The following is a 22,213-nucleotide window of genomic DNA, read 5'->3' as shown; positions in this document are numbered from 1 at the left end:
TCAAAACGAAAACTTTGGAAGGAGGACCTCCTGTTGGACTGGCCGCACTTGCAGCAGCAAGGAATGGAAGGTCCACTTCCTACCTGCCTGGTGCCATCGTGTCCTCCAGGTTCAATGCTTGCCTCCACTTCCTTACGCAGTACCTTCGATGTGTATCCGCACCCGCCAGCAGAGGCAAGGCAAGAGCAGATGGGACCGCAATTGCAGTACGCATCGAGAGTGCCTTCCGCGCCAAGCATCCATCCAATGGCTTGCCCATACTGGCGGGCTGGTGCTGGTGGGCAGGCAGGCGGGCGGGGAATTAGGTAGGATGCGAACTGTTTGCCCATCCCTTCCTTCTTCCACCCACCTACCTTTCCCTCCCATACCCATCGTCCCGGGGGGCTGGGATTCCATGGATGTTGCGCACCGTCCACATACCATGGCAGGGGGAAACGGAGAGATTCTCGGACCCTGCAAGAAAGATAAAAGGCGACAGCTTCGGCTGCTCGCCTGCCTTTTCAACTTGTCCCTCCCCTCCCCGATGATGTTGCTGTGCCCTGCGCGGCTTGCGTTGTCTCGGCACATGAGTTTGCCCGGCCATGATCCGTGGCTCTGCATCTTGCCTGCGTCTTGCCTGCTTCTCACCCCGCCCCAAGACGACCAAGAAAGGGGCCTCTACTGTCCCGCACGCGCCACTGGCCACTCGAGCTGCTGAACACACTGCAGGCTGCTGTCGCTTCGGCCTTTGACGAGAGACGGTTTCGACGGCAAGACAAGAATCGACCCCAAGAGAGACACGACTGTGCAGCGCAGCAGTACCTATACAGATACAGTACGGCCAAATCAGAGGACGAGTTGGCCGCTTGTTCCTGTTCGACCCTTGACAGGACCCGCATGAGTAGGTATGTACTGCGGCGAATCACCGACTGCCTCCTGCTTGCTTGGTGGGTTACGTATGGGACTCGTACCAAGCACATACCAGAAGGGCAATTGCAGTGCAATTGCTTTCCCAAGTGGTTCCTGATTGCCCCCAGGCCCCTTCTGGCCGAGTGGGGGGAGAGGCTTGGGGCCAGCGGCCCACGCCTGTCCGACTCGGGCGACTTGAGTCCCTCTGCCCACGTCATGACTTCAATTGCGGCTGGTTGAGTGTTCTCGGGGGCCCTCTTTCCAATTGGAACAAGTGCTCTAAGTGCTCCAAAGTCCTCCTTGCGCGACTGATGGCAAGCAGCCGTTGCCTACTCTCTTTTCTGTTTCCATTTCCCTATTTCTTGGCACTTTTTGGTCTGAAGTTTGGGAACTTGAAGAAGACCCAACCCGGCGTCAGGTGTCGTGACAAGGAAACCGGGCGGTCTATGGAGGGGGTCAAAACTGATCCTTCGCACTTTTCTCTTTCAAAGTCTCAGTCAAGCATCTTAAGAAATTACAGTAAAGCAGCTTGGGTTTGCAAGACGTCGGTCACTGCGTGTTCCAACCAAAGTTCACGTCTTGAACTTGAACGACGCTGGGAGCCCCAACACATCTCGATACAGCCAGCCCAGTACCAACGCAATGTAGAGTAGGCTGCCGAGGTTGAAAGGAACAAGAGCCCGCGTACATACAGTCCCCATTGGCTTTAGACACGGGTGTCTGCAGTAACGGAAGCGAGTGCATTCCCATTTTCACTGTAGCCAATTGCGATCCGCTTCAAGCTGCACAATCTCGACTGAGGCCGGTCTGAACCACGCGAGATAAAAACGAGACGAGATCTGGCCAGCGGCTCCTGGACAGTAAAATTTTGTCCAGGACAAGCCAACCACATAGGAAGAGAGGCCGTCTGCCGGCGATATATCAAATGCAGAACCTGAGACCAAGTCGGGAATGGACGCCGTTGATGGCTGAAAAGCCCCGCTCCGGACCACGCAGAATCAGGACGAGGGACCCCCGTAACCCCCTCTTTCTCGCCGGGTCCGATCTGATGTCTTCATTCCTTGAGATTTCATTAGTGGTGCCAATGACCACCACAGCACGGCCGCAGCGTGGGACGCCGAGGCAGCAAGAAGGCAGGTTGCAATTGCTGACGGCAAAAGGGACTTCAATTGGCTTAGGGCCATGCGTCGCCAACTGGCAACTAGGCTTCTTGCTTTATCTCCCATGCGCCTCCCGCATATCGAAACAGCAGCGAGCGCCCATCACGCCGGGCACGCAGAACGTTACCTAAGAGTAACCACTGCCGTGACATGCCGGCCCCAGGCCCCAGGTCGTCCGCCGGTCGACTTGGCCAGTAGATGGTCCGGAAATACCTTTTGGCAAATGCCTGCGATCCGTCGGCGATAAGCCGGGGCGAAGGGATGCCTATCGCGCCGATGAAGCTACTGCAAGTGATGATGATGATGGAAAGGCGGGCGCTCTGCCAATCCCATATCGTACCGCCCCGCCGCATGCTGTAGCTGCAGCAGGAAATCTAAAATCATAAGCCTCATATAGGCCTCATAGCCCGTCCCAATGTCCTCGCCTTGGGGGTTCTCTCTCTCTTTTGATATTCTCGCTAGAGTAGGTAGAAAACACCCAGGGACGTGTTCTGAAAACTCCAATCTTGAATATGGTGGCCCGAAGCTTGCTCGCTCTCTGCCTCGCGGCCGTTGCTGCAGCACACGGCGATCACGGCGAGCAGAAGATCATAGCCGGCCCCCTCCAGTCGCTGTGGTACAACAGGCTGCCCGGAGACGGAGGCACCCAGGTCCGTCCTCGCGGGGGGGGGCACAAAAATCCCGGCCCGTGTTTGGTTACTGATGGCTCGAGCAGGCTGATTCCGTCTTCTCTGGAATATCAACCTTTGGCCGCCTCCCTTACTTGCCATGCCTCTCGCACAAGGATATCACATACGACATTGCCTTCATTGGTGCGTGTTTGCCACCACGCTCTCGCTGATGGCGTCTACCGGCGGCGCGTCTTATCCGTGGCTGATTCGGGTTTGTTGTTTCTAGGCGCCCCGTTTGACACGGGCACGTCATACAGGCCAGGTGCCCGGTTCGGCCCTTCGGGAATCCGGCAGGGGTCCCGGCGTCTCAACCTCTAGTATGCCGGGTCCATCACATCCTTGGTGATGAACTGTCCGCTTGGCCGGCGCGTATACTGATAAGGCTCTCTCTCTCTCCAGCGGAGGGTACAACGTGCCCCTCGAGACGAACCCTTTCAACAGCTGGGCCACTGTCATCGACTGTGGCGACATTCCGGTGACCTCGTAGGTTATATCGAAGAGAGATGTGCTCCAATAGGCCGAGGGACTTCGTTACTTATTAAGTCTCTTCCAAGGTACGACAATACGTATGCGCTCCACCAGATCGAAGAGGGCCACTACAGCATCCTGTCGAGATCGCCCGCTACGGACGCGGACAAGAAGGGCCCCTCGCTGCAGGGCAAGACGCTGCCTAGGGTCATCACGCTCGGCGGAGACCACACCATCACGCTCCCGCTGCTGCGGTCCATCAACCGCGCGTACGGCCCGGTTACGGTGATTCATTTCGACAGCCATCTTGACACATGTACGTTTGTCTTGGAGACGACCGAGGGGCGGGCGGGCGGGCCGTACCGCCGTCTGCCTGTAATGTCCCTTTCTCCCCAGCAGCTGACGAAGGTGGCCACCACCAACCAGGGCGGCCCAAGGTGTTCGGCGGCTCGCCGTCCGAGGTGGCCAGCGTCAACCACGGCACGTACTTCTACCACGCGGCGCAGGAGGGGCTGCTGCGCAACGACTCCAACATCCACGCGGGCATCCGCACGACGCTCAGCGGACCCAGCGACTACGAGAACGACGGGTACTGTGGCTTCGAGATTGTCGAGGCCCGCGAGATCGACACCATCGGCACCGACGGCATCATCAAGAAGATCCGCGACCGCGTCGGCACCGAGAATCCCGTCTACCTGTCGCTCGACATTGACACGCTGGACCCGGCCTGTATGTGATTTGTCGGGGACTCGCGTTGCTTCTGATGGGCGTGATGACACGAGACTGACTGACACGGTCTGGATGGTTGTAGTTGCCCCGGCAACCGGCACCCCTGAGACTGGCGGCTGGTCGACGCGAGAGCTCCGGACGATCCTGAGAGGGCTCGACGGCATCAATCTGGTTGCGGCTGACATTGTCGAGGTTGCCGTTAGTTTTTTTGTTCTTCTCTTTTCTCCCGCAAGGGTATTCTCGGTCTGCAAGACACGGGGGCATCTTGCGACTGACTGGTGTTGACCACGTATACCTGACGAGAAGCTGAGATCGGTGCTAATAATTATTATAGCCCGCATACGACACCAACGCCGAGCTCACGACCATGGCCGCCGCCGACGCCCTGTACGAAATCATGAGTATCATGGTCAAGAAGGGGTGAGTTGGTTTCCATTCTGCCCCTTGCACAAGCTAAGGGTGCCACGCGCCTACTCAGTTGCTGACACGAACGAACTCGCCCCATCCACAGACCCCTCAGCGGGCTTGAGGTTGAGGCCGGCGATGATCTCTAGGATAGCTGGCAGGCAAGTAGGCAATAAATGAGCGGGCGAGCTGGTCGGTTGGGACTGGCGACAAGGATTTTTTCACGTGCGGACGTGGGAAAGGCGGGTTTTGTGTCTTCCTGTGTAGGCGGTTTGCAAATATCGCTTTTTACTCGAGGCTTTGAGAGCGAGTTCGCGTGATTCTCAAGGTATTTGCGGAGTGTGGAGGTAGTCATGAGGTTTGAGTGGTAATGATCAATTTTGTTGATGGAGTACTCAGTGGGCGCATTGAAGGCTCTTGGTTCTGTCCAGCCTGGCGTTGCGGTTACTTATGAACATCAAGCTGCATTTGCTACAATTCGCCAAATTGCATGACAGTTGCCCCTGTCTGTGAATGCCGCGGTGTTGATCCCTAGATACCAAGTGAAGATGGCTGGCTGCAGATCCGGCGCGGTGGCGGCTGGCTGCGCATGTATGCATGCATTCACAAGTAAGAGTTTCAACTCTAAATTCATTTCATTACGTTTTCCAGCAACGGCACCCAAACTCCACACGCTTTCCAGCCAGGGAAGGTACTGTACGACCCCGAACTAACTACTGCCCTCTACCGTCCTATTTATTTAACATTTCTATCCACAGACAATTAAAAAGGAAAGGAAAGAAAAAGATGGCGCCGCCGACGCGCATCCCGACCGAGGAGGACTTTGCCGGCATCGATGGGCTGGTGGTAAAACTAGCGTACCCGTCGCCGCGCGAGTCGACGACGGCGCTACTGCTGCTGTTCCACGGGCTGGGCGACTGGGAGGAGCCGTTTGCGGGGTTCGCGCGGGGGCTGGCGCTGCCGGGCGTGCTGGGCATCGCGGTGCGCGGCACGAGCCCGCTGCCGCCGGCGCTGCTCGGCCTCTCCGAGGACGACGCCGCCGCCACGGGGGAGGGCACGCGCCACTTCTACTGGGGCGACGACATCACGCTCGCCGCCGACGGTAGCGGCGACCTCGACCCCGACCCGGGCTTCGCCAAGGCCCAGCGCCTCGTCCTCGACCGCCTCGTACACGACGTGCTCGTGCGCCGCTGCGGCTGGGCCCTGAGCGACATGCTGCTGTTCGGCTTCGGCGAGGGCGCGTCGCTTGCCCTCGGCCTGGCGTCGCGCGTGCGCCTTCCCTCGTCTCCGCGCGTGAGCGAGGTCCTGGAAGAGACGGCGGAGGCGGAGCCCAGCAGAGAAGAGCAGACGGCGTTCAAGGGCGTCGTTTCCATCGGCGGGCCGCTGCCGCCGTCCATGGTGCCGACGCTCGAGGCGCGCGCCAAGGCCCGTACGCCCGTGCTGGTGTGCTACGGCAGCCGCAGCGAGCTCGTCGACGACGACGCCGTCGACCTGCTGCGCCGCGAGTTCGCCGACGTCAAGGCCGTGGTCTGGACCCGCCCCGACGACGGCATGCCCCGCAGCAGGGACGAGGTCCTGCCGCTGATGCAGTTCTTCGCCGAGAGGTTGAACAGCGGCTGGCCGTGACGAGGCCGACTAGATGTTTCTGTCCCTGTGGGTGGGCTGGGCGAGTGGGCTGGGCACTTGGGTAAGGACGCCGAGCGGGAACAGGGGAAACACGTTTGGGGGCTCTCTGTGAGGCCGGGAGAACGTGCCGAGGCAAGAGTCTTGGAGGCCTGGGCCAAAGACACAGGCGAGCAATGCATCAAGGGGCCATCAGCTGTGGTCAGCCTTTCACTTTGCTCCCTCCTGCTGTAAGGACGGTCGTGGTGATCCATGAATGTCTATAATTCCCCCAACCATGCCCGTACCTTGATTAGGATCAAGACAGCCAGCCGCCTCGGCACAACGGATGGCGTTGTGGCAGCTGTCAGAAACGGCAACAACAATACTATTGTCTTTTAACATGGCAGAGAACTTACTCTCCCGCGTCAGCCTACCTGTCTATACTGCAGCAATATCCTGCCGGCGGTGAATTAACACGGATGCGTCTTTTACAAGAAATCAAATCCGGGAGTGACATGGCCAAGTCTCACGCATTAGACGCCTAACGCACCTGTTTACTCTCATCCAACGTTGTTCTAATCTATGCTACAAGCCAAGTGCCATATTTCCACAGCACCACCACAACGCCAATGAAACAATTACATCTACAGATGAGTGAGTGCGGTATAACACTCGAGCAGGTAAAGTAAGAGGCAAAGAGCCTGAAACAGAGGAAGTGTACCTTCCTACTACCTAGGTACCCATATATAGGAAGGAATTGGAGGCTCGCAACTTGAAGGGGTAAAAGACAACAGACAAACAAGAATGCTAAGGAAAAATAAAAGAAAGATTTTTTTTAAAAAAAAATGAAAGAGGATGAGAAATGGCAAAGAGACAAAAAGATGGATAAACTCTCCCCGACCGGAATCGAGCCGGTGACCTTTCGGTAAACAAACTAGACATTTACAGCCGAACGTGATATCCAACTACACCACAGGGAGTTTATTGCTTTTCTTTGTTGAAAATCCGGGTGGGAGACTCTCTTTTGTGGATGACTCTTTGGCCGAGGCTGGTGGATGGAATTGTTCCCACTCCTGATGGAGTTTGTTCGAGGCGCCCGCTTCCCCTAGGTGCCGGGGGTGGGGGCCTGGAACAATCTCCAGGCAGGGGTCCACCCGGCCCACCCGGGCCGCTAAAAGGATGACCTCATTCAAGGGTCCAGCTGTCTGTCATCCGGACCGAGAACTTTACACGTACATTAGTTTCGAGTTAGGTACCGAACACCGACATCCACCAATTTAACAGTTCCAAATCGACTTTGATGCCACGCCGTTAATCCGCCCCAACGGCCGCGCTCTGGGGCTGGCTACGTACCGTTGGCCTAGCTAGCCAGCCACCTTACGTGCCTTGCCTTGGGCAAAGGGTCAATGACGGGATCAGCCATGTTCAAGGCCAGCCTGTTCCGCATCCCCATCCCGGCCCGTGCTCTGGTCCTACGGGTGCCCGCTCGGCGGCCGTTTGCAGCTGTCTCTACTGCCCGCCCGATTACCTGCCGCTACCCGAGACCTCGGATACCCGCGGCGCCAGCGACGGCGACGGCAACACGGCCAGGTGCCAACCTCTCCCGACCCGCCTGGCCTCTCCCCGCCCGGTCGCGACAACAACAACAACAGCAGCAGCAGCAGCAGCAGCAGCAGCGCCGAGTATACCACCAAGGGCACTTCTACCATGACCCCGATGGCTCGCGGCGGCGCCAGGCCGAGACCCTGCTGCCCCGGCACCGCGTCGTGCGCTTCGTGCGCAGCCCCATCACGCACGGTTTCGTGCTGGCCTGCATAGGCGCCGCGCTGGCCTTCTACTTCGCCAACCTCGAGACGGTGCCCGTCAGCGGGCGCACGCGCTTCAACGCCTACAGCGCCAAGACAGTGCGCGAGACGGCCGACCTGCAGTACCGCGCTATGCTCGCCGACCTGCAGCGCCAGGGCGCCCGCTTCCTGCCCGATCACGACCCGCGCACCCGCCGCGTCAAGCGCGTCATGCGCAAGCTGATCCCCTTCTCGGGCATGGGCGACGACGAGCACTGGGAGATCTTCGTCATCGAGGACCCCAAGACGGCCAACGCCTTCGTGCTGCCCGGCGGCAAGGTCTTTGTGTTCAGCGGCATCCTCAACGTCGCTCGCTCTGATAGCGCCGTGGCCACGGTACTGGGCCACGAGATCGCCCACAACGTCGCCGGCCACGTCGGCGAGCGCATGAGCCAGCAGATCGGCACTAACATTCTGCTGTACGCCTCCATCATCGCCCTCGCCCCCTTCGGCATACTGCCCGTCCTCACCGGCGCCCTCGTCAACCGCGTCCTCGACGTCGTCTTCTCCCATCCCATGAGCCGCAAGCAGGAGACCGAGGCCGACTACATCGGTCTGATGATGATGGCCGAGGCCTGCTACGACCCCGAAGAGGCTCCCGCCTTCTGGGCCCGCATGGAAGCCGCCGCCGGCGACAGCCAGCCCCCCGAGTGGCTGAGCACCCACCCCTCGGTGAGTTACTGTCCATGGTATTATAAGACGAAGAAGAACATCCCAACTAACAGACCCGCCGTAGAACGAAACACGGATCAAGAAGATCCAGGGCTGGCTGCCCGCCGCCCTTGAGAAGCGCGCCGCCAGCGACTGCTACACCACGTCGGCGTTTGCGGACCGCTTCAAGCGCGCCCTGTCGCTGGGCATCGTGGTTGTCTAGAACGAGAAACTGCTCCTGCTCCTGCTCCTGCTGCCTTGAGCTCTTGCTGTCTTGAGTAGGGAGGTAATATGATATAGTATCGAACATGTATATGCCATATCTCAGCTTACGTCTCATCTCATCTTATCTCACGTCTCATCTCATCTTATCTCACATCTCACACACATCTCATATATATATAGCATTGGGGGCTTTTCTAGGTGCCTACGGTGTTTGGTGTTTGGTGTTTTCTTTGGATTACATACTTTCAAGGGTGGGTGAGGTTGGGAAGACCGAATATCCTACCGGTCGGATGGATGTCTGGCGGCTCATAGCATGTTTGGGGGGTTTTTATTGATTTTCGTTCTTGTTTTGGCACAATGTATCGTGGTTAGGTAAGGTCTAGCTACCGACCTACGTGAGGTTTCTGCATGAGGTGCATAGAATTTCTGGCAGAAGGAAACGGGACGGATTGGAATACACCAAGGAGCACACATTCATGACTTTTTGGGGGTTAGGCGTTAGATGGGATATTGACTACCTACCTACGAAAGCTCCATTCACCATTAATTTTGGTTTGTTGGCTCGCTCACATCGGGTCGATCGCACCACATGGGACGGTATTCCCAAGCGTCGCCGGGGAAATAACCATGAAACAAACATCGAAACGACCTGAGAAAAAGTAGCTGATACAAGGATCTGGCAATAAAAAAGCCTCATGTCTCATTACTAATTCGTCCTTCTAACAAGCAAATTTTGGATATCATGCCCACCTACCGGAACCTAACCTGACAGCCCGGTATTTTGTTTAGCCCTGCCCCCTCTCTCTCTTCATTCTTTATCTTACAGTTCCCCTTCTTTCTTTCCTTGTTGCGCTCCTCAAAGCACGCAACCGACCTGGCCCCGAAGATGATGATTGACCGACCAACCCGACACAAGACAAATGGAATCATTAAATAAGGCCCCCGGCACGCACTCGGCCCGACCCAACGCTCAGTAAGCGCTCTCGCTCCGGCGGCGCGAAAACAGCCCTTTCCACAGACCGGCGCGCTTCCTGCTCGGCGTGGTGCTGGCGGCGCCCCTGCTGGCGGTGCGCCGCGCGGCCGGCGCCGGCGGCTGCGGCAGTTGCGACTGGTGCGTGAGCAGCTTCAGGCGGCGGTCGTGCTCGGCGCGCTCGTGGTAGCGCAGCATGTTGAGGCGGCGCAGGCGCAGGATGTCGTAGGCGACGAGCTTGAAGATGGCGTCGACGTTGGCGCCCGTCTTGGCCGAGACCTCGAGGAACGGGCACGGCGCCGCGGTCTTGGTCTCGGGAGAGAAGGCCGACGAGGACGGCGGCGGCGACGGCGGTGGCAGTCTGATCCTGGCTGCCGCGGCGGTGCCGTCGGCCAGCGACAGCTCGCGCTCGCTTGCCAGCCCGATGTCCTTGTCGTCGACGGCTATGCTGTCGTCGAGGTCGCTCTTGTTGCCCACCAGCAGCAGGCCGTAGTGCCGCCCCCCGGGCCCGGACGACGTGATGTGGTCGAGCACAAACTCGGCGAGGCCCTCGGCCAGCCGGAGCGACGCCGCGTTGCCCACGTCGTAGACCAGCACGGCCGCCTCGGTAATGTCGACTGCCTGCGCCAGCATGGGGTTGCTCAGCAAGTGCTTCGACGGCATCTCCAGGGCGTCCACCACGTAGACGCGCCCGTCCTCGAGGGTCAACGGGTGGCGGCATCCACGCTCATAGAAGGGGTCGGGCGGCTTGCCGGAGCCGCGAAATGTGTCTTGGCCGAACTGGAGGCGTGTGGTGTTAGTACGCATGTGGCTTATACGGACACACGCGTATACGTCCCAGACAGCTATCGCTCCACGCATTCTTCAGAGCTGCTGCTCCAGTGAACAGAACTCACCCGTGTTAGGATTGCCGTCTTCCCCGTGCCCCTGGCGCCGACGACCAGGACGCGGAACTCGCCGACTGGTTGCTGTGACTTTTGCTGCGACTGTGGTATCGGGCGCGGCACTTGTTCTGATTGTTGCTGCTTTTGCCTCCTTCGCTCCATCTCGGATGCCGTGACCGGTGCTGCTGCAGCCGTCCGTGGTCGTCTGTCGTCTTCAGGGTGACGAGGCGGCGCAGCATCCTGCCAACGCAGCAGGGCCTTGAGGTACTTCGCTTCTTCTGCCGTCCAGACAACGGAGTTCACCATGCTTGGCAGTCCGGGAATGGCCTCGACTGATGAAAACGCGAGAGGGAAATTGAAGGTGTTTTGCAACAATAGTAAAATCAGCAGTTAAAAACCCAAGGGACCCCAAAACTAGTTGGTGCGCAAAGACGGCTGTTTCATGTGATCAACAGCGGGCAGATGGTCAGGAAAGCTGGCCAACATAAATAAAGCTCTCGACTTGTCTTGGCTGCCTGCTCGTGAACCCAAGTAAGCACCAGCGCAGGAGGTCAGCGGCTTACTTTTTGGCCTAGAAGTGCAAGTAGAAAAAAAATGGCATGACAAAAGTAGATAAAGAGCAGGGCATTATGGCGGGTGTTCAGCCATGGATGGGCTCGCCCTCGCCATGGAGGCAGGGCCAGTCGTCATCGTGGGATGAACATGAGAAAAGAATGGCTGGGCCCCGAATTCTGGCAAAATGTGAACTGTGTCACAAGTTGGGTGGTTTTCCGAGGGGTGAGGATGATACGATCGCCCGCGCTATAGATACGTTTTATCATGGCGTCCCAAACGAGCTACTCCGTACTTGCGGAGAGAAGGGAAAACAAAAAGACGGGAGAGCTCATGGGCGATTTTAGGGACCGACTCGGGCAACCGGCATCCGCTTGGCTAGCCTGCGTCGAGAATCTCGCGAGAGAATCGAAGGTAGCTCAAGGTTTACACCCTCGATTGGCCGCCGTGTGGATGCACATACTGTTCCTGATGGACAGCGAGATGCAGGTGATCAGCCTCGGCTGGAATATGTATGTGCAGCGCCGACTGACTGCACTCCAGGCACGGAGTATATACCTGCACGGAACCAGAGAGAAGCGTTTGAGGCGTTGGCTGGCGCGCGACCAGTACCTAGCGGGCAGAAAGAGTTGGGTGCCGGCAGATCAGATCAGATGCGGTGCGATGCGATGCGATGTGGCGCGATACCCCAAGTTCGCCTACTTACGGCATACCTTCCTACCTTGGCTGAGGTAGTAGCCACGATCGCTCACGTCATGGATGCCCACGCGCGCGCTGGGAGACATGTCGGCGGGAATCCATGGCCACCACAGTCACAGTACCACACAACCTTACTGTAAGGCGCGCCGTTGCCAAGGCCCGCACTTGGGTTGATGGGATCGGCGATGGCACAAGAGGAGAGGGCGGCACAATATCCGTAGGGCAAGAGTAATCAGAAGGAGGAACAAGACGGGCTCTTCCACACACCTGCATCACTTGATACCGGCAAAGACTGCACCCTAGTCTAGACCCAGGACTAGTGTAGGCATGCACGCCTTCTCGAACCTCGATCGATGCTCCTGACGCCGTCGTCTACGTCCATCCAGGTCCATCCAGGTCGAGGCCGACAAGCGAAGCAGCCCTGTAGCTGCTGTGCATGGTTAGGTATGCAGGACGACATTCCCAGCTACTGTGTAAAATCGTCCCAAAAGGGCACAATGACCTGTGTAGGTAAGGCCTTCATGAGCTATATTTGCATCGGGTCAAGCTGTCTGCCAACTGACAAGGTGCAGCAAGAGAAGATGCATGGCGGATGCAAGCGCGGGCATGTTTTAAGGGTAGGTTATCGTTATCCACCGCCATGGATCTATCGCCATCATTGGGCCACGGCGCTCGGGGAAGGGAACCTTATTCTCAGCGGCACTTGCTAGTGGAGAAGCCAGTCGGTTCCAGGTTGCATCCTCCACCTCGTCGCTATTAATAGTCGGTAGAAGAGCACGTCCTTTACGAGGGAAGTACCTACGATTCGGATAGACGCTGCCGACCGAGCCTAACTCGGGCGAGCCCAGGCACAGCCACTGTCTTGGTCTCGTCGGTTCGGTTGACGAGAATCGGCAGTTGCTTCTTGTTTCCATGTTGTGTTTACACTCGGTGCGGTGAGGTTTTTTTGATGTACGTAGTTGAAGACACCCGAAAGTCTGACAACGACGAGATCTGGGATCCATGGATTTGCTCTTTCTCTGCCAGCGAGCGGGAGCGGGGCAGGAGAGTTGTGGGAAGGAACGCCCTAGGCCTCCTGGAGCGAATGGTGGATGCCTTGGGGGCGTGGGTGAGCACTAAGCAAAGCAGGACAAGGCAGCAAGAGGCCCGGGCCTTAGCCCCCAACCTCCCACCTCATGTCAGGTCTCAGGCAAGTCGGCGGCGAGTCGGCAGCTTCCACTGAGGTGGCAGTCAGTTCCCAGCTCTCGTCAGCGCCAAGCGCGTGGGACGACGGGTGCTGCACGGCCTTATTACACCACCTTGCCTTAGACTACAACGTGGACGGACCCTCTTGCCGCCTTCGCCGCCCCCGCGATGGGACGCCGCCGCCGCCGCATGGTATTACCTTACCTTAGGTCCGTCTACCTATGCCAGGCTCTTGGGAAGACGGGACCCCATTAAGAATAGGTAGGTGCCAGCCCCAGCCATCTGGCCGCCTCTCTACCAGTATCTACTAGGCTGTCGAGGTAGTTAATACCTACCTCATCCTAATTGCGGGCCGCTCTCGTCTTCTTTCTCTCTTGGTTTTTCTGTCCGCCTCAAGTTGGGTCGAATCAAGTTATTCCGAAATTCTAGACCGACGTCGACGAGAGCGCATTAGCTTTCAAGCGCCCGCCCGCCAGCACTTCCACAGCCTCGTCGCATTGGCACTTTTAAGTCCTCTGCTGTCGGTGCATGGCATTGGTCACTCCCCGCCTCAGCCGTCCGGAGCACATGTGCAACCAGACAAGGGTTGCTTGATCCTGGTTCTAGCGTTTTCCAGAGCCTCGTCGGGCCTCTTCTCTTTCCATTTTTACTGTGTACAATCCCGTCTCTTGAACTCATCAACACCCACCGAGCACCGACCGAATACCGAGGTACTGTTCGTTGTCGCCGGCCATAGCCATAGCCATGCGGTGAAGCAGCCATGTCCTACTCCAACACGCCGAGGTGGCAGCAGCCGCCTCTCCAGTCCGCCGTCTCGTCGAGCTCGCTGAGTCGCATCTCGACCGTGTCCGACATTACCGATTTTGAGGGCTTCCCCGATATCGCCCCGGTTACGCCTTTGTTAGGCCGCCCGTCTCTCGTCTCGCTTCGGTCCGATGACGAGGCACGGGCCCGCTCCGACTCCAGCCCGGCCCCGGCCACGGCCAGACAGCCCTACCCCGGGCTCCCAGCCGCCGCATGGCCCGATCCTGTAACCTCTTCTCCCGGTCCGGCTCACGGCCCAATACCACCGCTTGGGCCCACGTCACTCCCGCTGCCACTCCCAGAGCAGCAACAACAACAACAGCCACAACAACAGCCACAACAGGGCCGCAGTTTTGCTCAGCGCGCACTAACGTCACGGATACACCACGAGCCCATCCTGGAAGAGGAAGAGGAAGAGGGCATCGATCTTAGTCTCATCTACTCAGCCGCCCCCATCCAGCACCAGGTGCAACGGCCTCTAGATCCCCCAGTAACCCCCAATCTCACTTTCGACTTAAGCAGTACCCTGGGGCCAACCACGCGGGCAGACGAGGACTTTATCAGGGCTCTACAGCAGCAGGAGGCCCAAGGGAAGCTGACGGGCGGCCTGGGGCTCGGCATCAGGACAGACGCCGTCTTGACCGAGTCGGCATTGTTGGCCACGAGTCCGGTGGTCGAGCGCTCCCCACTGGCCCGCTCCTTCTCCTTTTCTCGCCCCGGCCGGCCCCTGAGTGACACGGTCAAGCAGCTCGGACAGAGCGAGGCGAACAAGAGGGGCGAGGTTATCGAGGTCGTCATGGAGACGCTCCCCACCCCGGCTGATTCCGACGACGACTTGAGTATCATGGCTGCCCCCGAGCCGGGGCTTCCTCCCATCAAGTCCGGCACGTGGCCAACCATCACTTCTACCAAGACGGGCCTGAGCCTGACACAGGTCTTTTACCCGCAGCCCGACTGGAAGCCCTTCTCCATGAGGTGGCCGTATCTTCTGTTCATAATCCTGCTGTCCATGGTCTTGGGAGGCGGCCAGGAAGTCCTGTACCAGACATCTGCCCGCAGCCCGCTTGTCACCTTCCGCACGCCTTCGGAAATCCCGACGTTTCAGTACTTTGCCTTCAAGTTCCTGCCCACTCTCATCACCGTCTCGTACGGTGTGCTGTGGCAGCTCACCAATTTCGAAGTCAGACGTCTCGAGGCCTTCTACCAGCTGTCAAAGGAGACCGGGGCCCTGGCCGCAGAGTCGATCAATGTCGACTACATAACCGATTTCAGCTTCCTCCGGCCAATCCGAGCCTTCAGGTGCGGCCATTACGCCGTAGCCGTGTCATCTATCGCGACTCTGCTGGCCAACACGGTTGTCCCAACCCTCGGAGCCGCCTCCATCATCCTCTCGCCAGACAGAGATACTCGCATCAGGTATCCCGGAAACGAAAAGTTCATCCTGGTCCACGCCGTTTGGTCCCGTTTACTGACTGTCACCTTCCTCGTCATCGCCTTGCTCGGCTGCGTGCTCTTTTTCCTGCTCCAGAGGCGGCGGTCGGGCCTGCTGGGCGACGTCAAAGGCATCGCTGGCCTCGCATCCATGGCTACCGTTAGCCACATTCTGATGGATTTCAAGGACATGGACGTCGCCACACACGGGGACATCCATCACAAGCTCAAGGACCACCGCTATGCCCTGCGCAACTCGTCGCTCACCCCCGACGACCTCAACCCTCCCTCGAAACAGGAGCGGGAAAAGTACACAAAGAACTACCTCTCGGAGAACCCGCACCCCCTCATGCTGCGCGCCAAGGGCGCCGTCCCGTTCATCCTCGGCATCGTCATGTTTTCGGCGCTGATTCCCGTCTTTCTATTCACGCCCGCCAACGTGCTGACTGACCGGGCGCCGTGGGTGGTGACGCTCCTCGCAGTCTGTATCAAGCTCAGCTGGGGCGCCCTCGAGACGGACGTGCGCATGATGGAGCCCTACTACATCCTCTGGCGGCGGCACGCACCTCCGAAGACGCTCACGCTCGACTACACGGCCATGCCCTTTGGGTGGGTCGCGCTGCAGGGCCTGCTGAACCGGCACTGGCTGGTCTTCTTTGTCGGCTTTGGCACCGTCCTGACGGAGCTGCTGACGGTGCTCGTGACGTCGCTCGCGACGGTCGAAGGGCGCGTGTTTGTCGACAAGGTCGGGGCTCCAGACTCATCGCCGTCACCGGCCAATAGCTCGGGCATGGACGACGACATCAACGCCGGCGAGGAGACGGTGGCCAGCTTCTGGATCTCGTTCGCGCTCGCCGACTTTGTGCTGTTGTACATGGGCGTGGTGGCGCTCGTCGTGTACGTGCGCCGCCGCCGCGTCTTCTTGCCGCGCCAGCCGAACACAATTGCCAGCGTGCTCGCCTTCATCCACCAGAGCAAGATGCTGTACAACTTTGTCAACACGGCCAAGCTGTCCAACGCCGCCATGGCCGACCGCCTCGCCGGCCTCGGCAAGACGTACGGCCTCGGCTGGTTCCAGGGCCGCGACGGCCAGTCGCACTGCGGCGTCGACGAGGAGGAGCTGCTGAGCGGCTACAAGTTTGGCTACGACTACTCGCGCGCCACCAAGCCGTGGGAGGAGACGGCTGTCGATTGGCTCTGATGGCTGTGTCTTCTGCTCCTTAAGAACCGATCCTGGGTTTGGGGTGTGATGATGTATTACTTTGTACAACAAGTTACCTACGAATGATATGACATGGTGGTGTTGTGAGCGCTTGAATGGATTGGGCATTTATATTCAGCTGGCTGGCTAGATAGATGGACGGATGGATACATTCTGCATTTTGGCGCCCGGGGAATGGGGGACGGGCCAGTTTAACACCGAGTAATGTCGAGTTGCCAAATATGTAAACATATACGTTATATATGCATATGCATGCCTGCTGGTCGGTAGATACGCACTTGAACAGAGTACTTTACCTATTTGTTGAAAGAGAGAGAGACATGGTCCTTTTTGGAAAAATTTACAGAAACCTGAGCAAGTTATTACCGATGTAAACTGCCGTGCAGCCGGAATCAAACTAGAGGCAACACGGTTCCTGATCGGCAACTGGATGTACGAACCTAAATGTGTGAGTGAGAGAGAGATACAAGAGACAGACAGTGAACCGATTGACCGGACCTGTCCAGAGCCCGTTCCGCATGCCATGCCATGCCTTGGCTTAGCTTGGCTTGGCCGACTGGGCTGGCGCGTTGGCGATTCTTGGTGTCCGGCCCATCCGATCTTTTTGTTAGTGTTTGTTGGCTCTTCGCTCCGTCTCCGTCTCCGTCTTGTTGGGCCACCCCGTCCGTTGTTCTTTGCTGGATACTTGCACCGAATACGCACGCAGGTCGCGTCCCTCTCTGGCAGCCAAGCAAGTTGGCCAAGCAAGGTGGCTCTTCGTGTACGGAACGCAGTACGGAGCATGCGTATATATGTATTGAGGCTATTTGGTTGAGTTACCTTACCTTACCTTAATGGGCTTGACGTGTGTGTGGCTGGGTTCTCCCGTATACGGTATACGGTTTTTTTCGTCTTCTCTTTTCGTATCTCTCAACTTGGCACTTCTCTTTTCTTTTTGGTGGTATGGTTGTCTCTCATCTTCTTTCTTGAGGATGCGACATGCCATGCAATGGAACGTGTTCGTCGGATGGATTTTGGCTTTGTCTATTGTCCATCATTACTGCACGTGCGTACAGTATGAACATACAAAAAAGGGCGATAGACGGCAGGGCAGCAGGTAGGCGATGTTTCGCAACTGCAACACAGGCGCCAGTTGTTTGGGTTTCAGTTGCGCGAACCGAGCAGATCGGCAAAACACACGCAGCTTGGGTGCTGCTCTTTACTCTTTTTGTGGACGAGAAGCAAGATTATTTCTTGTCGGTGTTTGAGACAGAAAGAGAGCATTTCTCTTTCCTCATTGAAAGGATCAAGGCCGCTGCGCTCCCGACGGACTAGATAAACGATGTAGATCCAAGGCTTGGCGCTTCCCTCCTTTTTGACGGCGTCGTGTCGCACCGTTAACGTGCCTTGTGTGCCTGGCCCGCGATGCAAGTGCGCAGCCTAATGCGATCTTCTCCCAGCTGCCATGGGCCATCCCGCAGCTGCCCAAGATCTGGATCTCCCGCACCCATCTGTCAAAAGGAAACACGAACGCTGCATCGCGCGTTGCCCCGTGCTTCCCGGCTGTCATGAGGACGCTCGCCTGCAGCTCCAAGCCACAAACACACAACACAACACAGCGTTACAGAGTCAGTCATCCAAGAATGGCAAACAAATCAGCATCCCTTAAACCCTTTTGTGTGCCAACCTCTGGCACCCGCGTGCCTGCCTGCGATCAGCTGCGCGCATCACCAGAACCCCTCCTCAATTGATTGCCGAACCTGAGTTCCAGTGTCAATCATCAACCCCACAACTCCTGTTACAGGAGTCCGCATACGCCGTGTCGGGTTTCATTGGCGAGGGAGGCTGTGCAGTCCGCTTTCTCTACCACGGCCTAACAGAGGAAACGCTGTCCGTTGCATTCCCAGGACAAGGAACGCCCGCTGGCTGCCGATTGGCTCGGCGGCTTCTGCCCAGGGCGGTTGACACTTTGGGCTCCCCGCCCCTTTTAACTATTTCGTGGCGACCCTTTTTCAGAAAGAGCCCAGGCAATAATACGTCGCACCACTGTAAGTAATGTAGATGATGCCAATGTGCAAATGTTACTGGTGTTAGGACAGCTTTGTTTCTTTCTGTGCGTTGTGGCAAACCGGCGGATCATAACCGATTGATTTATCGATTCGAGGTGAAATCGAACCTGACGAAAAAGAGAAAAGTCGCCGATCGGAACTGGTTTGCCGCAAGCCCAGCGCCTACGTAACAGACGCGTTGGACCCTGATTTCAACCCACCTTCCTTGCTGACTGAAGGAGGTGACGAAATACAAATTCTTCAGGGCGGCAACCGCCAGGCAAAGACCCGACCTGGCCTGCTTGGCCAACACTTTCCGGCCGCCCTCTTCTCTCGCTTTCCCAGCCCGGTTTTCCACCGGAATTCCGGGCCCGCATCGTCCACAATATTGATAGATTTTGACAGAGGCCTTCTCTCTCTGTGGAATGCATCTTTCGTTCTAGCGGCCTGAGTCAGGAGTGTATTTTAGCCAAGTGGTGATTCATGGAGTACGAGGTATTTCGTAGTTCGCAGCCCGTATGGACTTGGGGCCATCCGTTCAACGCTAGAAGTGCCACTGTTTGTCTCAGTGGGGGAGCGCACGGCTAACCGCATAGAGCTGTACCTGCCATCCGGTCAGCGAAGCGCATGAATAAATGTACTGTGCTAGCGCGTTGACCTCATCTCCCCTGTACGCACTATCTGACGTGACCTGGCCTCCTCCATGCCAGGGAGAGGGGAAGGGGGTGTGTCCAACCCCCGTCCTCCCAGCTTGGCCATTCCCATCATTACGCCAGTCCCGCTGCACTGCCTCGCTCTCCACGAGGACCCCAGGACCCCCCCAGTGGACGACGCACTACCACGGCGCTCCTGCATCACCTCGACGCCGGCACGCAATCCTCCCTATCTCTGTGCCGCCTACGCTCCCGCATCCCAAATCTGCAATTTCTCTCCAGCCAGAGGAATCTCTTCATCGCCTTCGTTTGCTGCACACACCGTGGCAAAGGCTGGATCTGGGCCTTGTTGAATCTGCACTACTGACATCCCGTCTCTCGTCGTCGTCGGCAGAATACTCTCGCTTTTTCTTCCTGCCACGACTCGAACCAACGCCGCGACAAAGGCGACCACCCCCTGGCCCCCGTGCCTCCCGAGACCAATATTCCGCGCTTACATTCAATTTCCCTTCTGTATTTCGGTCCATTCCTGCCATTGTTCTCCAACGGGCACAAGAGAATCAACAGCATCGACTCGCTCGCTGCCTTTTTTAAACTGCTGTCGCTACTTCATCCACAAGCATCACCGATTTTCACGCAGAGCGTCGTCGACTGACGTGACTTACCGACCGATCCGACCGCGAACCGTCCGTCCAACCCGCTCTCGTGGGGATCAACACCGCCTCCCCGACACTCCAAGACGTCGTCGCTCGTCCGACGGTCTCGTTCAAGATGCGGTTCTTAGCGGCGAGGCCTCTTGCGGCCATCGCATCGCTCGCTGCTCTCGCTTCCCCCGTCCTTGCCGAACCCATCCTCAGTTCCAACTCTCTAAACACATGCCAGGACAACTCGGGCTTCAGGGCCAGTTTGTTCAACGTCGTGTACACACCAAACAACAACACGGCAAATGTCGATATTGTGGCCGTCTCGTCCATTCAGGGCAGCGTCATCTTCGATGTGGCCATTTCGGCGTACGGCTACGAGTTCATTCGGCAAAAGGTCGACCCGTGTAAAGTCGGCCTAGCCGGCCTGTGTCCCATGACGGCCGGCAAGATTCCCCTCAACTTTAACCTCCCAGTTAGCGCCGATGCCGCCAGGCAGATCCCCGGAATTGCCTACTCGTTCCCGGACCTGGACGCCAAGGTCAGGGTATTCATCAACCTGACGGACGGCACCAACGCCGGGCAGAGTGTCGCCTGCGTGGAGGCGGACATCTCCAACGGAAAGACGGTCGACTTGCTGGGCGTAAAGTGGGCCACTGCTCTTATTGCCGGCCTCGCGTTGACCTCGTCAGCTTTTGTGTCCGGGTTAGGTCATGCAAATGCGGCCTCGCACGTCGCTGCCAACGCACTGTCGCTCTTCGGTTACTTCCAGGCCCAGGCCATGCTCGGGCTTACCGCCATTCCTCTGCCGCCCGTGGTGATGTCTTGGACCCAGGATTTCCAATGGAGCGTGGGCATCATTCGCGTCGAGTTCATGCAGGATATATTCACGTGGTACCAGCGGGCTACGGGTGGTACTCCTTCGACACTTTTCGACTCCTTGACGACCGTCTCAGTCCAGGTCGAGAAGCGTGCAGTTGACTTTGCCGATATCAGTATGAGTTTGGCGAAGCGTTCCATCGCCATGATGCCTCGCAGCGTCACCGAGCCCGTCTCGGTTATGACGCGCAGCTTGGCCAAGCGCGGTAACATCCAGACCGGCTCCGGTAGCTTTATCGTCAAAGGCATTCAGCGCGTGGCCTTCCGTGCCGGCATCGAGTCGACGAACCTGTTCATGACCAGCCTCATCTTCTTTGTCATTCTTGTCATCTTCACCACGCTTTGCGTCGCAGCGTTTAAGGGCCTCTGCGAATTGGCAGTGAAGAGGGGCTGGATGAAGGGCGACACGTTCCTTGATTTCCGCAACGGCTGGTTCACCGTCCTGAAAGGTATTCTGTTCCGGATCACCCTCATCGGATTCCCGCAAATGGCCATTCTTTGTCTTTGGGAGTTTACTCAGAACGACTCGGCCGCCGAGATGGTGTTGGCCGTGTTTTTCTTCTTTGGCATGAGCATTACGCTCGGCTGGGCTGCTAGCAAGGTCATTCTAATTGCGCGCCGCTCCGTCGTGATGCACAGGAACCCGGCCTACATCCTGTTCTCAGACCCTCAGGCTCTGAACAAGTGGGGCTTCCTTTACGTCCAATTCCGAGCGTCGGCCTACTACTTTATCGTCCCATTCCTCATCTACATCCTCGTCAAGTCCATGTTCATCGCCTTCGCGCAGTCGGCGGGCACTGCCCAGGCAGTTGGCTTCATCATCGTTGAAGCCGCTGCCCTGATAGGGGCCAGTGTCCTGCGCCCCTGGATGGACAAGAGCACCAACACGTTCAATATCGCCATTTGTGTCATGAACTTCTTGAACTCGATTTTCCTCCTGATCTTCACCGAGGTGTTTAACCAGCCAGCACTCGTCACAGGAGTCGTAGGTGTCGTCTTGTGGATTGCCAACGCCGCGTTTGCGCTAGTCCTGTTGATCATGCTTATTGTTACTACCATTATTGTGTTCTTCCGCGAGAACCCCGACGGCCGGTATCAGTCCATGATGGACGACCGCACATCGTTCATGAAGTCCCAGACGCACCTTACGGCGACGACTGAGCTGGACGCACTCGCGGCAACAGCACGTGGCGCCAAGGCCGGCCTTGACTTGGACGATGACGCCGACTCTATTTCATCCGAATCCATCCGTCGCAACGAACGGGCTGGCGCCGCGTCGGTAAACAGCCACTACGGGAACCCACCGCGGTCCCCGATCGACCCTGCAATGCCTCTGTTCCCTGCAGATGGCCGCAGCAGTCCGGCACCCGGATATCCACGGGCGTACCAGGACCGCGCGCCCAGCCCGTTTGGGAACCAGGGCGCGAATCTGACGCCTGCGTTCAGAGCACAGAACAACTCGAGTCCGGCAGGATTCAGGTCAGCGAGGTAAGCAGACTCGAAGCTCTTTGCCATGACATCAAACTAACATTCTTCCAGTCCCTGGCAACGAGGTGCCGGCTACGATTAATAATGGGATCATTTGGGAGACATGTCTTAACAGGGCTTGTCCTTATCTCT

The 22,213-nt window shown here is 57.7% G+C and overlaps 9 protein-coding genes and 1 non-coding gene across 10 annotated transcripts; 6 read left to right on the top strand and 4 right to left on the bottom strand.

Moving 5' to 3' along the window:
• Positions 1–2,370: 2,370 nt before the first annotated feature.
• B0T26DRAFT_177284 (arginase family-domain-containing protein) lies at positions 2,371–4,690 on the top strand. The gene is made up of 9 exons (XM_060433594.1): positions 2,371–2,698; positions 2,764–2,860; positions 2,946–3,036; positions 3,119–3,202; positions 3,274–3,503; positions 3,614–3,916; positions 3,999–4,114; positions 4,251–4,336; positions 4,428–4,690. Exons 1-9 carry the CDS (start codon positions 2,561–2,563, stop codon positions 4,468–4,470), a joined length of 1,188 nt encoding a protein of 395 aa, XP_060301425.1. The 5' UTR covers positions 2,371–2,560; the 3' UTR covers positions 4,471–4,690.
• A 179-nt stretch (positions 4,691–4,869) lies between these two features.
• Positions 4,870–5,947, top strand: B0T26DRAFT_673077 (Alpha/Beta hydrolase protein; the record flags this gene model as incomplete). Its single annotated transcript, XM_060439555.1, has 3 exons — positions 4,870–4,930; positions 4,973–5,012; positions 5,092–5,947. The coding sequence occupies 3 exons, from the start codon at positions 4,870–4,872 to the stop codon at positions 5,945–5,947; spliced, it is 957 nt and encodes a 318-aa protein (XP_060301424.1).
• Positions 5,948–6,817: 870 nt separating this feature from the next.
• Positions 6,818–6,906, bottom strand: B0T26DRAFT_t61. Its single transcript has one exon. It is a non-coding gene; the product is annotated as a tRNA-Tyr (tRNA).
• A 441-nt stretch (positions 6,907–7,347) lies between these two features.
• Positions 7,348–8,644, top strand: B0T26DRAFT_639573 (peptidase family M48-domain-containing protein; the record flags this gene model as incomplete). Its single annotated transcript, XM_060437148.1, has 2 exons — positions 7,348–8,442; positions 8,507–8,644. The coding sequence occupies 2 exons, from the start codon at positions 7,348–7,350 to the stop codon at positions 8,642–8,644; spliced, it is 1,233 nt and encodes a 410-aa protein (XP_060301423.1).
• Positions 8,645–9,320: 676 nt separating this feature from the next.
• Positions 9,321–9,736, bottom strand: B0T26DRAFT_698472 (uncharacterized protein). The gene has a single exon (XM_060441433.1). It carries the CDS (start codon positions 9,574–9,576, stop codon positions 9,397–9,399), a length of 180 nt encoding a protein of 59 aa, XP_060301422.1. The 5' UTR covers positions 9,577–9,736; the 3' UTR covers positions 9,321–9,396.
• B0T26DRAFT_637688 (uncharacterized protein) lies at positions 9,617–10,806 on the bottom strand (the record flags this gene model as incomplete). Its single annotated transcript, XM_060436954.1, has 4 exons — positions 9,617–9,928; positions 10,058–10,312; positions 10,504–10,584; positions 10,624–10,806. The coding sequence occupies 4 exons, from the start codon at positions 10,804–10,806 to the stop codon at positions 9,617–9,619; spliced, it is 831 nt and encodes a 276-aa protein (XP_060301421.1).
• A 3,442-nt stretch (positions 10,807–14,248) lies between these two features.
• On the top strand, positions 14,249–16,372 carry B0T26DRAFT_639205 (uncharacterized protein; the record flags this gene model as incomplete). The annotated part of the gene is made up of 1 exon (XM_060437113.1): positions 14,249–16,372. A coding segment is annotated over one exon (2,124 nt), but the record flags the coding sequence as incomplete, so codon positions are not given.
• A 74-nt stretch (positions 16,373–16,446) lies between these two features.
• On the bottom strand, positions 16,447–17,274 carry B0T26DRAFT_177210 (uncharacterized protein). Its single transcript, XM_060433592.1, has one exon. The coding sequence runs from the start codon at positions 17,174–17,176 to the stop codon at positions 16,520–16,522; it is 657 nt and encodes a 218-aa protein (XP_060301419.1). The 5' UTR covers positions 17,177–17,274; the 3' UTR covers positions 16,447–16,519.
• B0T26DRAFT_177211 (uncharacterized protein) lies at positions 17,275–17,824 on the top strand. The gene has a single exon (XM_060433593.1). The coding sequence runs from the start codon at positions 17,372–17,374 to the stop codon at positions 17,705–17,707; it is 336 nt and encodes a 111-aa protein (XP_060301418.1). The 5' UTR covers positions 17,275–17,371; the 3' UTR covers positions 17,708–17,824.
• A 2,020-nt stretch (positions 17,825–19,844) lies between these two features.
• B0T26DRAFT_673073 (uncharacterized protein) lies at positions 19,845–22,163 on the top strand (the record flags this gene model as incomplete). Its single annotated transcript, XM_060439554.1, has 2 exons — positions 19,845–22,081; positions 22,133–22,163. 2 exons carry the CDS (start codon positions 19,845–19,847, stop codon positions 22,161–22,163), a joined length of 2,268 nt encoding a protein of 755 aa, XP_060301417.1.
• Positions 22,164–22,213: the final 50 nt, after the last annotated feature.

This window comes from Lasiosphaeria miniovina, assembly GCF_030549165.1.
Source record: "Lasiosphaeria miniovina strain SMH2392-1A chromosome Unknown B0T26scaffold_2, whole genome shotgun sequence".
NCBI lineage: Eukaryota > Fungi > Ascomycota > Sordariomycetes > Sordariales > Lasiosphaeriaceae > Lasiosphaeria > Lasiosphaeria miniovina.
The sequence above is the reverse complement of the archived record's forward strand: the minus strand, read 5'-3'. Positions and strand labels throughout refer to the sequence as shown.